The 16,696-nt window shown below is 35.8% G+C and overlaps 1 protein-coding gene and 1 pseudogene across 6 annotated transcripts in view; one reads left to right on the plus strand and one right to left on the minus strand.

Annotated features, from left to right (window-relative positions):
• Positions 1-16,696, plus strand: part of LOC100925754 — a 205,356-nt gene that overhangs the window by 58,688 nt on the left and 129,972 nt on the right. For 2 of the 6 annotated variants that reach the window (XM_031968144.1, XM_031968102.1), the window contains exons 3-5: positions 10,901-11,054; positions 13,566-13,615; positions 15,913-16,012. In XM_031968144.1, coding sequence (XP_031824004.1) covers positions 11,016-11,054; positions 13,566-13,615; positions 15,913-16,012 — 189 coding nt within the window. In that variant the 5' untranslated portion in view covers positions 10,901-11,015. Of the gene's footprint in view, positions 1-9,060; positions 9,337-10,900; positions 11,055-13,565; positions 13,616-15,912; positions 16,013-16,696 lie in introns of those variants that run through there. The other 4 variants (XM_031968126.1, XM_031968135.1, XM_031968111.1 and 1 more) reach the window with 3 other exon arrangements.
• On the minus strand, positions 5,775-8,399 carry LOC100925488 (annotated as a pseudogene).

Consider the following 16,696-nt stretch of genomic DNA (forward strand, 5'->3'; position numbering starts at 1 on the left):
GTGAAACAAGTCATTTATTGTAATTTTTCTATGGATTTCTTGATCATTATTTAGTCAAATGTTAATTTCAGCTTTTTATTGGAATATGGGAGTCAGACACTCTGCCTGCGTTTAGGTAGCTATCTTAGATGGAAATTCCCCTTCTTGTGTTCTAGATTTCTTTGACTCTGCTGTCCTTGGCACACTCTAGTGTCCAATCATACTGACCTGTTTGCTGTTTCTCACACATGTGACTTTTTACCTCCCATCTTAGTTTCTTTACGTCTACTCACCGACGTGCCTGAAATGCATTTCCTCCCATGTCTACCTCTGACTCCTTTCAAAATGCTGTGCAGATGCCATCTTCTGCTGGCACTCTTGTTGCTCCTAGCTTCTAGTGTTTTCCCTTCAAGGTTACCTTGAATCTACTTTGTATGTTTCTTGTACATACCTATTCTTGTATATGATGTCACATGCCAATAGAATGTCAGTTCCTTGTGGACTTATATCATTAGTATTTAGCACTTTGCCAGCACATTAATACTTAATAATTTCTATTTTGAATAAAGGATAGATGAATAATCCAAAAATGAAGAGGGTTAAGATGGGTAGAATTTTCAAAGGCCAAATGAACATTTATTTTTAGGGATTGTTGAAGTGATGATTTTTGAGTCGGTCTAGCTGTAAATGGCTGGAAGTGCCTTTTACAGTTTTGAAATTCTGTAACAGTGTGACTTAACAAGTAGCAGTAGCAGAGCTGGTAACTGAACCTATATTTTCAGTCCTCTTTTTTCTATACCATGTTGATACCAATTTACAAAGATATTTGCCATTTGAGGATTACAAAAATTGAAGTTTTGTATGTGATTCTTATTTTATTATCATTGATTATTGTTGTACCTAATGTAAGAATGTTAAACATTTAAAATCAGATGGCTGGCACATGTTACTAATCTATTATTCTCAGTGCCAAGAGAGAAACAAAAATAAATAATATAGCTCTTTTACTTAAGGAGTTTATAATCTAGTACTTCATATGGTGGTTATTTCAAGTGGGAAGAATTTAAAAGTGATTAAAAGCCAGTTTTGTTGGAAATATTTAATTATAAATAATTACTTAACCATCACAATTAGAAAAAACATACATTGTTTGATTATTGTGTTCCTGTTGGTAATAATTGAGTGCTTCACCTAGCTTAATAGTATATTAGCTATGTAAAGAATCCAATATGAATTGAAGCCTCCAATAAAAACATGGCAATATCTTTATATAATTGTTTTCTACTTATAATTTCTAGGACTTGAGTTAAAATCCAGACTCAGACTTCATCAGTGTGACCTTAGGCAAGACACTTAACTTCTATATGCCTCAGCTTTTTGATCTGTAATATGAGGGAATAATAGCATCTATCTCCTGGGGTTGTGAAGATCAAATGAGATAACAATTTTAAAGTGCTAAATGCTATTATTACTATTATTTGTTGTTTTAATAGTAGTAGTAGTAGACTCCTAGTAGTGACATCTGATAGCTTTAGCCACAGAACAATTCAGTTATTTAAAGAACTGGTTGACAACTCATTCTCCATTCCCTTTAATGCTGGGTATTCCTATTTACTTCCCTTTACTTCCTGTTCATAGTGTGCCTTAGATCTTACTTCAGTGGCTTATTTTTCTTATTTTGGTGGCTGATGAGGGATCTCATCAGCTTTTGTGGATTCATTTGTCACCGCTATGGATTTGACTCCCAAGTACATATATATGTAGTCCTAAACTCTAGTCCTTCATTATCAGGTAATTTAATGAGCAGTAGATGTCCTATAGGTACATAGGTATCTCAAACTTAACATATTCAAAATAGAACTCATTATTTCCTCCCCCTCCCAATGCTTTTTTCTTAACTCCCTTCTTTCCTCTGAGAGCACTACTTTGCTTTTAGTCACCTCAACTCTTCTCCACTCCTTCCTCCATACCCAATTAATTGCCATATCTTTATTCACAATATATCTTACACCCATTCCCTTCTTTTCACTTACATGGCTGCCATCCTAGCTTCCTGGTTGGTCTTTCTCATTTTTAGTTTCCCTTTTTCAGTCTCTCCCTTCTCCAATCTATTCTTAACATCTGGCAAATTGTTATTCCTCAAGCACAGGTCTCTGATTTATGACACTTTCATGCTTGAGAAATCCCAATGGCTTCTTCTCTCCTCTAGAATAAAATACTAACTTGCTGTTTGACTTTTAAAGCCCTTCACAGTATGACTTTAGCCCATCTATCTCTCAAGGTGTATTGTATATTATTGTACTCTCCTTTCCATTCTTCATTTTTCTACTAAACTGGCCTGTTTGCTGTTTCTTTTACATAACATTCCTTGTCCTGTTTCTTCTGTATACTCCCTTCTTTCCTTTGCCCCTTAGAATTCCTAGCTTCCTTCAAATTTGAGAAAAGATCTTTTCTCAAATTCCTTTTAGGAAACCTATCCTGATATTCAACTGTGTTTGTACCTTCCTAAGAGAATTATTTTGTATATCTTTTGTTTTTAATTTTCTATTCTTTATCATAGTTTCCCGTCTATAGAAGGTAAGATGATTGAGGGCAGGGATACTCTTGTTCCTTTTGTATCTCCAGTATATACCATAATGCCTGGCACCAATTTATTTATTGATCATAGATATGTGAATGTAGCAGTGCTAGTTAGCAGGCATTAAATCCGAGCATCTTTGTTAAATTGAAACAGTGCTTCTTTCCTATCCTTCCTTTTGTGTTCTCAAAGACTTTTCCAAGTATAAATAGCTGTGTCTGTAATTTTGGTTTAATCCCAGAACATAAAAAAGCCAGTGGATCACTTTCATTTGTGATATCTGTAGGGAAATGACTATATTCCTTCTCTTTCTTTTCTGTGCCTTAGTAGGAAGGATTTGTTGAATCAAATGCTGGCTACCAACAGGCTCCTGAGAATATATCTCATCATGGTACTGAAGAAGGACAAAAACCTTTCCTTTTAATTGAAAGCAGTGAAGAAATATGGCCTGTATTTTTAGGCCTTCAGTTTTCTTGATTAAAACATTAAAATCCTTTGCAATGCTTCTCAGGTGTCTTCTGATAGTAAGTTTTCTTTGTGTCCACATAAATCTATGGGGATTTTGTTTAACAAATCTTTTATGTTTCCCTGGGAAAGGCTGATATTGTTGTTATCAAAGTAATGTGTAGATGCTTCATTCAGTGGCCATCAGCAGGTCATCAGGAATTGTCATCATTTTTCATTTCTTTTTCTGTCTTCAGCGCAGTTGTTCCTATGAATCCACTTAATCATTCCTTCAAGGGCAAGTAGTTACATCATCCACAAAGGTGCAGCTTTCTTTTCAGGAAGATCTGAATCTCTTTTCCAGTATTGTTGTTATTAAATCCTATGTGATTCTTTTTAATACATGGTTTAGATACATGGATTATTGTGTGAGCCAGGATGCTCTGGGATGTAGACAGGAAACTCCAGTATCTGAAGTTAAATGTTTAAGACACCTTGCCCATGTTTAATGTTTAAGATACCTATGCTTGTGAGAGCATAAATCAGGTGGCTTCCCCTACTTGGTTCTCTTTTTGGTATGGCATCCTGATTGATTTTTGATTTTCTGACTTTGCTTCATTCTAGGTCAAAGTTCTTAATAATTTTGGAAGTATGTTTGTGTGTGTATGTGTGTGTGTGTGTGTGTGTGTGTGTGTGAGAGAGAGAGAGAGAGAGAGAGAGAGAGAGAGAGAGAGAGAGAGAGAAACAGACTCAGAGTCGGGGGGGAGGGAGAGAGAGAGGGAGAGAAAGAGACCTCTTTGACATAGGTTTCCCTTTGGGGAATTTTTTTCCACCCACATTCATTGGTACTCTGAAATCTGTCAGTAGACTTCTTGGGTGTCCATGTATCCTAGATTAGAGAATGCTTGCTTTGACATCCATGTTTTTCACCACAGCTGTGGTTTTTTGTTTTTCATTCCTGATGTTGCATTGTACCCTAAGATCAATAACTTAACAATAGCATCTCAGTAGAGAGAACCCAAGCTAAAGGTTAGAAATAAGATTCCCCCAGGCTTTGTTTTTGATAAGTGCTTCAATTTGTTTAGCAGTGTTATAATTTCCTTTTGTTTGTTTTGTAGTAAGTAACTTTGAAAGGAAAAGGCTGATTGAGGAAATTTGATGTACTTTTAGATGATAAAGAGGCAGTGCGGGATAGTGAATAGAATGCAGATCACAGAGCCAGAAAATCTGGATTCAAGTACTGCTGTCTCTGAGTTTGTGATGCTGAAGAAATCATTTTACTTCTTGATATAGATAGTCGTCTAATGCTAAATGTTATATAGTTGTAGGTGCTGACTTTGCTTTGGCAGATGGAGTAATCTCATAATCTCATCTGGGAGTTACTTATATCAATTAAATCACAAACCCCATTCTTCTTCCCTATTTTCTCTCCATTTTTCCCCCCAGTAATAAAACATTTACTAGAGCAAGCAAAAAGGAATGCACATCTAAAAGAAACTTTCACAAGTGTCACAAAAATCTAATAGTTCTGGATACTTTTATAAACAAGCTGAAAATAAATCATGTCAGCAAAAAGGTTATTGTAGCAAAAGTAAAAAAAAAAAAAAGTGATATACAATTGAAATCAGATTTTAAAAACTACCCAAGTTTATTTTTAATTAAGAAACATCTTGGGCCTAGGGAACAATTTCCAGAATACTTCCTAATCACAGTAATGCTGCGTACAGCTTCCCATTCTCCCATGAATCTGAAGAACCAAAGTATTGCTTCCCAAATGTTGCAGCACACCTGCAGTCATGTCAGTAATTTACAAGATTGTGCCTGCTTGTTGCCATTTTTGGAATCCAAAACTCACAATGCAGAGAGCCTGCTTGTCTCACACTAACCCATACCTGGCCAGCAGAAAAGAAAAAAAAAATCTGTCAGGAGTTGGGAATCCCCCCTGCTTCCCCCCCAAAAAAAATACCATAACAAAACTATAGAGTATAGACCTGTACTCCATAGTTAGTTTTAGGACAACCTGAACTGGCCCCTCAATGCAGAGGGCCAGAACTCTCTGAAAAAGTATACTTGAATCAAGGACAGTAGGGTGCTTATAGTTAAGTACCTACTCAGTGTGAGATAATGGTTCTTTAAACATATACTTAATGTGATACGGTGATGTAATGGTTGCACATGCTCAGTTGCTGTAGTGATGTAATCGTACTGAAGTATTTAAGGGCTGGAAGGACTGGGAACCAGCCTCTTAACCACAGACACAGAAGAGTCTCAGACACAGACACAGAGAAGATTCAGGACTCCATCTTTGACTAGCCTTGTGGTGATTCTCCTGCCTTCATCACTTTTCCACCTAAAGACCAAGGCCCATCCTGAGACCCTCCAGAGAACTAGCCCGGACATTACACCTCAACACTTAAATAGGATTTCAGGAGCAGATTTTGGCTGCCTACTGCTCTCAAGTCTCTCAAAATATACCAGAAACTCCATTCTGGCTAGAGCTCTAGCTCTCCCTGTGGCTAGAGTCCTGCTGAAACCTGAGGGTTCAACATCCAATGAGGACCAAAGCAGCTTCAAAGGAAGCTTAAGAAAAATGATTCTAAAGAAGAGGTCTTATTTCTAGGCCCTGGCTATTGATGTCCCTTAGGAGCCAAGGATCTTTGCATCTTAGATTTGTGGACCCCAACTTATCTCCAGGACACAGCCATTTATGAAGAAGAAATTAAAAAAAAAATACATTCCAGCCATTCTGTTTCATGCTTTTGCACACATCCTTTTAATAACTGTCCCATCAACTTTTCTTGCATTTGGGCGGCTCAGGCACAGCAAAGTTATTTGATATCTTGTCTGTCTTCAAGTCTGTCTTGCTGACCATCCTGTTGTTTATTCTGCTATCCACCCTGTTGTCTATCCTGCCATTTGTTTTGCTTTCACAGCCACAAGCCTCTTTCCTGTTTTCTCTATTCCAACCATTACTCCCAACATGGCTTTTCTCATGTTGACCACCACTTCCATGTCTGTTCTCTCCATGCTGGCCACTCCTTTCTGGATGGTGGTATCCATCGCCATGACGACCATCTCCATGATGTGTGGACTATCACCATGGTGATTACTACTGTCTCTATGACTATGGTGACTGCAATCTCGATTCTCTGGGCATTGCTCTCTATTCCTGTTAACACTGCCACCACCAAGTCCTTTCCAGCTGTTGCTCTCAGACACTGTGTTGTTGGGACCCTGGGTTCCAGCAGATGAGTACCCTTCTGGAACACTGCTTAGGTTTCCAGCACTGAAAAAACCTGGGAGGCCCTTGGTGGCTGTGCCAGAATTGGCATGGCCTTGCTGGGCTGAATTACTTAGGATGGCATTCAAACTCCCTTCGCTAATCCACCCACTTGCCCCAGCAGCAGAGTTCCCAGCCTTCTGGTTGCTTAAACTGGCAGCAACAAAATGGCTCTTGTACTGCAAATGAAAAGCTGCTTCCATGGCAGTCAGGCAGTCTCCCATGGCCCCTGGGAAGGTTTATGGGCCTCATAGATACTCATCACATTGTTGCTTTTTCCACAGTCTGTGTTCTCAGAACCTAGACCAGGCCATTCTCTGTAACTAAGGCTTCCACCACCAAGGTTGGGTTTTTTTCTTTCCCTCCTTTAAATCAAGATTTCTGAAACCTGGCATTCTGCATTGCTAGGTCTAGAAATTCCTTATTAACATGTTGATTGGCCCTCTCCATGTTCTTGACAAGGTCTCCATCAAATTGGTATTCTTGGGAGTAAAGAGAATATATGCCATATGCTTCTTGCCTGCTCAGCCTGTCCATTCGGTTCTATGTGTATGGCTATCAGTGTCTTGAGCCACATCATAGTTGATGATAGTTTTAATTGAAGGAATGTCCAAACCACATGCTGCAATATCTGTAGCCACAAGACCTGGCATGCCCTTTTTCTTAAAATCCAAAATGATCTTATTCCTTTCACTTTGATCCGTGTCCCCATGGAGCAGCCCTAGATAGTATCCTTCCTGCCTGAGGTTGTTAGTTAGTTCATCAGCATTGGCTTTCTTAGTTACAAATAAGAGGACACTTCTCGAAGAGGTGAATTCTACCAGATGCCGAGTGAGCCAGCTCCATTTGCTGGGTCCGGGTCACATCTTCACTTGCCTCTCCAGTGTCTCCCTGAACCACTCAGACAGGGTCAATAAGAATGTCTCAGGCCAATTTTTCAACTGCATAAAAAAGTCTATCAGGATGGACATGACTGATTAATACTCAAAATCCATGTCAAACATCTGATCAGCTTCATCACATACAGGGTAAAAAATCCTTTGGAGATTTTGGTATATTTCACATAATCAGTCAGCCCCTTCTTGAAGGGCTTTGGCCTGCTCCCACATGCTTCCTCCTTCATACATTCTACAGATCGAAAACTGTGTGCTTTCCCAAACCACTTGCATTCTATATGGATCTGCTGACCCAGCTCCCTGGTAGGGTACACATAACTGCTATGGGTCCATCCCCTGGATCCAATTCCTTCTGATCCATGATGTGAAGCAGCATGGGCCAGATATTTTTACCACTGCCTGTTTTGGCAATGCCAATCATGTGTCGCCTTCTCAGTGCCACGGAACACCTTGACACTGGATGAGAGTTGGCTGTGTACACTCAGGGTGGAACAGCACCAGAGACCCAAAGATGAAACTTATGTCGGAGATCTATCACCTGCTGTGGGATGAGGCTGGTTAGCTTTTCATCCTCATTGTAGAATTTTTTTTTTCAAATGGTGGCTAGTCAGTCTCTGAATGATCAGTGGGAAGAAGGGGATCAATGACTTTTTTGGAAAGTGCAATGGGATTTCCATCACTGTCATACTCCAGTTATCTTTCTGAACCATACTAGGAGTAGGGTTTTCTGCCATGCATTGAAAATAAGTTTCTTAGTCATCTTCCTCTTCAACATCATCTAGAATACTCTTCACATTTTTTCTTTCCTTCTTCAAGTTTCTTCATGTCTCAAGCAGCTTGATCCTCTATTTCAGCCATGAATACTTCCAGGGGATCATCATCACTGTCACTCTGCTGACTTGGAATGGAATTGCTGGGTGTAGGCGAATTTTCAACAGGAATGTAAGGCAAATCAACATTGCTAGAGTCTTCTTCCTCATTTTCAAAATAAGTATTTTCTTTATCAAAATTTGCTTGTTTAGATCCAATTTTATAGAAAGAAAGGAGCTGTAGTGGAACTGACTTCCCAAATCCTGCTGAACAGCTTGTTGAGTCAAAGGTACTATGAGACTGTTGAGGGAGCTTTGGTTCTTTTTTTTTTTTTTTCAGCAGCAATGACAAATTCACCAAATCCAAATCCCTTCTTGGTGCCAGGGTCACCTTTGTTTCAATTCATGGTGTGAATGATTTACTGAGTTACTGCAGCCACAAATGAGTCCTGCTGCTCTGGATTACTTGAGCTAGGTCTCTGTTCCCCTTTCTCGGTGGTTGTTTTCCGCCTTTAGTCACAACAGACTCTTCTCCCTGTCTTTATCTCATTAAAGAATATGAGTGGATATCTTTTTTTGTATATTATCATTATTATTATTATTATAGCTTTTTGTTTACAAAACATATGCATGGGTAATTTTTCAGTCTTGACCCTTGCAAAACCTTCTTTTCTAACTTTTCCCCTCCTTCCCCCCACTCCCTCCCCTAAATGGCACGTAATCCAATACTTGTTAAATATGTTAAAGTATATGTTAAATCCAATATATGTATGCATATTTTTACAGTTAGCTTGCTGCACAAGAAAAATCAGATCTAGAAAGAAAGAAAAAATAATCTGATAAGGAAAACAAAAATGCAAACAAACAATAACAGAAAGAGTGGAAATGCTCTGGTGTGGTCCACACTCATTTCCCATAGTTCTCTCTCTGCATGTAGCTGATTCTCTTCTTTACTGAACAATTGGAACTGGTTTGAATCATCTATGAGTGGATATCTTGATGTTAGGATTCTTACAAGGTGCTAAGTCACTGGGATTGATAGAAACAATAATTATCTAATTTAGCATGGTACTTAACAGTTCTCTAGTTCACTAATGTACTTAGTACTTATTAGAGTTCTATAAGATTCATACTTTTAAGAGAGCGTATATAAACTAGGAGCCTCAAACCAGGATTCATTCAGTCCGGAATGTTCAGAAGTCAGAAAGGGCAAGCCCACTCTCAGAGGAGGAGACAGATTCATTCCATTTTCCACCTTTGTGCTGGCTGGAGACATTCGGAAGGAGCTAGAGGCTGAAGCTGGCAGAAACAAAGGACTAGCAGCAAGCACTCGCGGAACCAAGGAAAGAGGTAGGCCTCTAAGAAAGCTAACTGGGCCCAAGGAAGGAGACAGTACTTAAAAGAGAAAATAAAGGATTTGGACTTTAACTCCTGACTGCATTTGGGGTGATTACACTGAACTGAAACTAAGACTGCTCCCAGAAGCTCCCCAAGAAACCTGTTCCCAGAGAACATTATATTTTAGAGAAGAATATTACATCTTGATATTTAATTCATAGCATAATAGGATCATAGCTTTAGAGCTGAGGTCTAAGGTTAAAGACTTCAGAATCTATCACCTCTAACCACCTTACTTTAGAGATGAGGAAACTAAGTTCCAGAGAAGTTCCAGAGAAGTGATCAAGAGCCACACATTTAGTAAAGTAAGTGGCAGAGTTGGGATTTGAACCAAAGTTCTTCAAGTCCAGCACCCTTCCCATTGTGCCATCTTGCCCTAGATTGGTGATATTGTCTGCCATCTTGAAACAAATGACAGCTGACAAAAATTTTCAGAGAGCTGTTAATTCTGCAATGTTTAACATATTTTAGTGACATTTGGTATTTGGGTAAAAGTTAAAGAGGTTGCAACAGTATTGAGGGAGACATAACTTATAGAACCATTGGTAATGGATGTACTTCTTTTGTGATATATCATTAGGAGAACAATAACAATGCTAACTCTTCTTACAAATTTGTCTTACACATTTCAGAAATGTGATATAAAGCACAATATAGTTATTATTTACAGAATGAGATCTAACTTTTCCTTCTTTTTGACAATAAACAAAAGGAAATGGGAAGAAAAAATTTAAACTGATGAAATTATTTGCTAATAGTAAAGAAATAACTCCTGGGACTTATTTCTTGATATTAAGAATTAGCACATTAGAACTAGTTTCTGTATTATGTTACATTTGATTAGAATACTTCAGATATTGTTCTGACCAATGTTGGTTTATATTTTTTCTGAAATATAAAGATAGGATAATAATAATTTGTTGTTATTGGGTCATTTCAGTCATGTCTGACTCTTCTTAAAACTTTTTTGATGTTTTCTTGGCAAAGATATCAGAATGTTTGGCCATTTCTTTCTCCAGCTCATTTTACAAATGAGGAAGACAGGGTTAAACGTCTTACCTAGGGTCACATAGCTAGTAAGTGTCTGAGTCCAGATTTGAAGTTAGTAAAGAGTCTTCCTGATTCCAGACCCAGTGCTCTTTCCACTGCACCAGCTAATTACCCCAAAATAATAATAGCATTATATTTAGTGTCTACTCTGTACCAGGCATCATGCTAAATATTTTACAAATATTATCTAATTTGATTCTCTACAAACCTAAGAAGAAGTTATTATTATTCCCATTTTACAGTTGAGAAAATTGAGCCAGAGATTAAGTGATTTGCCCAAGGTCTCAAGCTAGTAAATATTGGAGGCAGGATTTGAATTCAGGTCTTTCAAATTTGTACTTTATTCTCCCTGCTACCTTTATAAATGCTTTTTTTTTTTGATTTCTTATTGATAAATAAATGACCTTCCATCGTAAGACCTTAATTTTTTTCTTTTGCTATTGGGGACTTATTTTATATTTTAAAGGTTGGAAAGCACTTCTGCAGAAACCCTGGAACCAGTCCATTCCCAACTGTTTCTTGTTCTCCAGATTCTACTGGAATCTACTGAAAGGAGAAAAACTTGATTAAGAGAATCTCCAATGTCTTCAAGTAGGAAATTTGCAGAATATGATAAAAAGGTATAACTGTAGTCTTAAGGGTTGTAAATGTTTCTTTTATGAATTAAAAGTGTATCCAGTAGTAACTATTAAAAATCTCTTCTCTTAATGCAAAGTAAGATACCTCTGAGATACCACCTCAGACCTCTCAGATTGGCTAAGATGACAGAAAAAGATAATGATAAATATTGGAGAGGATATGGAAAAATGGGAGGGGATAAGGGATACAAATGTATTGTTGGTAGAGTTGTGAATGATCCAACCATTCTGGAGAACATTTTGGAACTATGCCTAAAGAGCTATGAAACTGTGTATACCCTTTGATCCAGCAGTGTCTGTCTCTACTGGATCTGTGCCCTAAAGAGATCATAAAAGGGGAAAAGACCCACATGTGAAAAAATGTAGCATCCTTTGTTATAGTGGCAAGGAACTAGAAACTGAGTGGATACCCATCAGTTGGGGAATGGCTGAATAAATTATAATAAATGAAGGTAATGGGATATTATTGTTCTACAAGAAATGATGAGGCTGATTTCAGAAAATCCTGGAAAGACTTTTGTGAACTGATGCTAAGTAAAGTGATCAGAACTTAGAGAACATTGTATACAACAAGATTATATGATAATCAACTATGATAGGCTTGGCTCTTTTCAACAGTGAGGTGATTCAAGATAATTCAAATAGACTTGTGATAGAAAGAGCCATCTGCATCCTGAGAGAGAGCTATGGGGACGGAATGTGGATCAAAGCATAGTATTTTCACTTTGTTGCTGTTTGTTTGTTTGCTTGGTTTTTTTCCTTTCTCATATTTTTTTTCTTTTGATCTGATTTTTTTGGTATAGCATGATGAATATGTAACTATGTTTAGCTAAATATGTTTAGAAGAATTACATGTTTAATCTATGTCAGATTGCTTGCTGTCTTGGGGAGGAGAAAGGGGAGAGGAAAGGGAAAAAATTTGGAACATAAGGTTTTGCAAACATGAATGTTGAAATTATCTTTGCATATATTTGGAAAAATAAAATAAAAAAACGACTCTCTTCTCTTTCTAATTCTACCATAGATTTCTTTGGAAGTGAAAAGTTCCCTTTCTTTGCTTTACTTCCCAGTCTTCTGTTCAAACCAGTTGATAGTTGGCAACTTACATGACTGTTGGCTAAGGATTGCTACTTAATAAATTTGAGAGCAGTTTAAGTTGTTAATAATAATTCTTTGGGCATGGCATTGGCCTGCTTGGAGAGCCCTAGGAAGCACACCAGCATTAGATCTACTACTAACATAACTTCAACCAGAATATTTGAGTGCTCTGTGATTATCGAGGACTGCTGAACATTATATTGTGAAAATTTATTTCTAATTTACAGATTGAATATAAAATTGAAGAGAATTGGATTCTTTTCAATAATGAATGTGACAAAACAAAATCAACTCCCTCTCCATTTTCTTTCATATATATATATATATATATATATATATATATATATATATATATATATATATATATATATAAAATCATTTATAAATTAGGTAGTCTTTTTGAAAGATATTTAATACTGGAGCAGCTAGATACTGTGGTATTGTGAAAAGGACTGAGTTCACATCTCAGCCTCAGACACTTAACACTTCCTGGCTGTGTGACACTGAGCAAATCACTTAACCCCAATTGTCTCAGCCAAAAAAAAAAAGATATTTAATACCTTTTGAGAGTATATAACTTTCCTTTTGTACAAATAATGATTTTGATAATTTGAGGGGAAGAGTAGACAATCTAATAGATCAATGAAGTGCCATGTAGATAATCATGAAATGAATCCTATGCTTTGATTCACTAGTAACTCATTTTATAATTTTGGGCTACTTTTAAATGGATCAATATTTATATTTCCTTTTCCACAAATCAGAGATTCTGATATGTATGTGCTTGATAGAGTTTGACTCATAGGATCTCTGTTGACTATGGAAACTGACTTGATGAATTTTGCTATTCACACCCTTCTAATCTATTCTCAACTCAGGCTAGTTGGCCAGTTTTTCTCTAATGAGAAGTAAAGAGTTTGAAAATTTTTGTTAAGCCATTATTGGCCAATGTTATACCAATATACATATATTGGCCAATATATACCAATGATATATATGCTACAACATATCAATGTTGATTTTCTATTTCTTTTTAACTTGTAATCCTAAATCTGGATTGGTTTTGACTGCTTTCTAATTTAATCATTCCTCTTTATTGTGTTTTTTAATTCTATTATACAACTCATACTTGTTTTATGAAGTGACTCAACTTTCTGACCTTGACTTCCCATCCATGGACATGTCTCTAGTCCCTAGGATTATATTCATCATCATATAGTGAAAATTAACTTGCTGTTAAAAATTCATTATATATAATTTGATTTCCTAGGAGAGAAGTGTCTTAAAATAGTTAAAAATATAAATCCTTATATCTTATTATAGATTAGGCTTCTTAAATTTAAGAATTATAAATTGCTATCATTGTATTTCTTCTTTTTCTTCTTTTTTTCCCAGAAACTCCAGGAGGAAAATTCTAGATTAAAGTGTGAACTAGAAGTTTTGAGGTATTGAAATATATTAGTGTAGCATAATGATTACTTTCAGTCACAAAATAGAGTGTTTATTCCAATGCTTAACAATAAATAATAGCTAACAGTAGGAAAGATATTCCCCCTCCCCCCGGGAAGTCGGCTTATATGCTTATTTTTTGAAGACAAATTTTATTAAAATGAAGAATTAAATTGATATGAAATTCTGATTACATATATAAGCATAGTACTCTCAGAAATACAGTGCAAGGACATTGTTTTTTTTTTTGTGATGCTATTAAAAATGTCAGAATATTTGTAACAAACTAGAAATAACCAATATGTTGTAAATAGAAATTTTCAAAACTTCAAAGCTACTTACCTTTACAAAGGTCAGATGAAGGCTATAGGAATTTAACAGAGCTATCCTAGATTGTTTTTTTGTTCTTTCCTCTTAGAATGAAAGAACAATGTTTATAGGTTCCCTATTCTTTCCCCTTGTTTCTGTTATTTGAAGTTCTTGTATTGATTTAGTAAAAAAGAGAAACATAGTCTAATTTGCTGAAGGTATCTTCTCCAGAACTCCAAAAGTCATTTAAATGTCTCGTTATAAGCAGAAAATCGTAGAATCACCAAAGTAAAAGCTGAATAGAACCATGGAGCTTAGTTATTTCACTTCCCTTATTTTATAAATGAGGGAGTATGGTGGAGAGAATGGAACTGATCTGTTCATGTCCACAGATCTAGTTAGTGAAGGTGTAGGTACTAGAAAACAAGGTTCCTGACTTCATGGATAGTGTTTGGATTTTTAAAAAAATCATCACTATTTTTTATATCATCTTTTTTAAGAGACTTTTTCTTAGGTTGATTTATAATTGTAATTGTGTCAATAGATTGAAATAAATTATTGGAAGCTAGAAATATGTTCTAATATATAATGTTTTAGGAGCATTTGATGTAAAGCATACATGAATGTTTTAAATTTATTTAGATTCATTAGATTCTCACTGAATACATTGTTGTAATATTCAGAAAACAATGGAAAATGTTTTCTTTAATTTCTAATCAGTGTTGATTCATATATTAACTTTATTGATTCTAATTTATGCATACTCAGCTACCAAACCCTAATTCTAACTATTTGTTGTCCAGAGATAGCATATGGGAAGAGTTTTCAGCAGTATCCCTATATTACTTAAATTTTCCTAGTAGTTAACCATACCCAAATATAATTGTATCATTGTATATCATAAGTTAGCTCCAAAGTAAATATCCCTAGTTTTTTCAACTAATACTTGTATGACCTGGTTTTTTGTCTTCTTACCACCATGGTTGGCCTCCTCTGAATGCATTCTAATTTTACTCACTTCTTCTAAAAGTGTCTCCCTGATATGAATGAAGTACTCTAGATGTTCTTTGGCCAGGGGAGAATACAGCACGACTCTCCTTTGGATATTGCATGCACATATATGCATACACATACACACTTATACATTTGTACACACATACACACATGACATATGTATACATGTATGTTACATGTGCATATATGGGTACATAGATGTAAAAATATATATCTATATGAATATGTGTGCACACATATTATATATAGCCAAATTATAAGAGAGGGATATCACTTGGAGAACATATGAAATATCATACATGAAGGGTATATTCTAAGACATTTACTGTTGAGTCCTTGCTGCTCAATCATATCCATGAATATCACCAGATTCTTTCCCCTTTTTGTTTCTACACATTCCTTGCAACATACAGAATATTATAACTGGGCCTCTCAAAGCAATAGACTAGCAGTTTTCTTTGTGTCTGCCTTTTTAAACTATCTGTTCCTAAGGAGTCAGATTTAGGATTAGAAAGAATTTTAGAGATCATCTAAAGGAAATTAGGATTTCCTCAATGAGGAAATTGGGAATCAGAGAAATTAAATGACTTGCCTAAGATCATACATAGATCATTGGCAAAGCAGGTCATACCTGAACCTAGATCCCTCTGACATTAATTCCGGTTTTTTTTCTGTTGCATCATTTTACTTTTTGAGAATATGTTGTGTAGTTCTGCCTGCTTTGTCTTCTACCTTTGTACCTCACTGTTGGATCTTTCCTTCAAGGGGAATGCCTTCAATTACCATGCTTCCTTCCCTTTTGAATTTGGTTGGTTTGTAAAAGTATATAAACTTACACAAGTACACACATTTTTTTGTATTTTTCATAAGAAAGTTATATCTTTTCTAATCCCATTTATCATTGTTTATTGACTACAATGTTAATAACATTTATTGATGTAGCATTTCAAATAAAGTTTTAATTTTTTAGAAATCAATATGATTGGCTTATAGAAGAAGGGAAGAGTGAATGTTTTGATGAAAGACGTATCAATCTCTTGAAAGCTCAAGTCATGCAGCTACAGAGACAGGTAATCACGTAAAAGCAATTTAAAGAAAATGGCTTTTGTTTTCTGTTGAAGCTCTTACTATGTAAAATATGGAACTCTAAAAATATTGCTAGTAATAATAATGATTTTACAGTGATTTTATATAGGCCAGTTGATGATCCATGACAGACAGGAATGCAAGAAAGAGTCAACAATTTGGAAGAGGAAGGATAAAAACTGACTGAAGAAAATAATTTCTTAAAAATACATTTGACTGAATGGAAAAAAAAAATCCACTGAAGAAAACAATTCTTTAAAAAATAGAATTGGCCAAATGGAAATGGAAGTACAAAAGCTAATTGAAGAAAAGACTTTCTTAAAAATTAGAATTGAGCAAGTGGAAGCTAATGTCTCTATGAAACATCAAAAATAGGTCAAACAAAATAAAAAAAATGAAAGAAAATATAAAATACATCATTGGAAAAACAATTGACCTAGAAAATAGATTTAGAGAGAGATAATTTAAGAATTATTATACTATCCACTAGATTGTAAGCTCCACTTGGGCAAGGTCTATAACTTATTTAAAGTTTGCCTTCTTTGGAACCTGATGCAATGTTTTGCATATGATAGATACTAAATAAATATGTAATAAGTCTCCTACTCCAAAATGTGGTAGGTGATACAATTTCTATTATTTCCCAAGTTATATTTTGTCTTATTTTT

The sequence above is a fragment of the Sarcophilus harrisii genome, chromosome 1 (genome assembly GCF_902635505.1).
Source record: "Sarcophilus harrisii chromosome 1, mSarHar1.11, whole genome shotgun sequence".
Classification (NCBI taxonomy): Eukaryota; Metazoa; Chordata; class Mammalia; order Dasyuromorphia; family Dasyuridae; genus Sarcophilus; species Sarcophilus harrisii.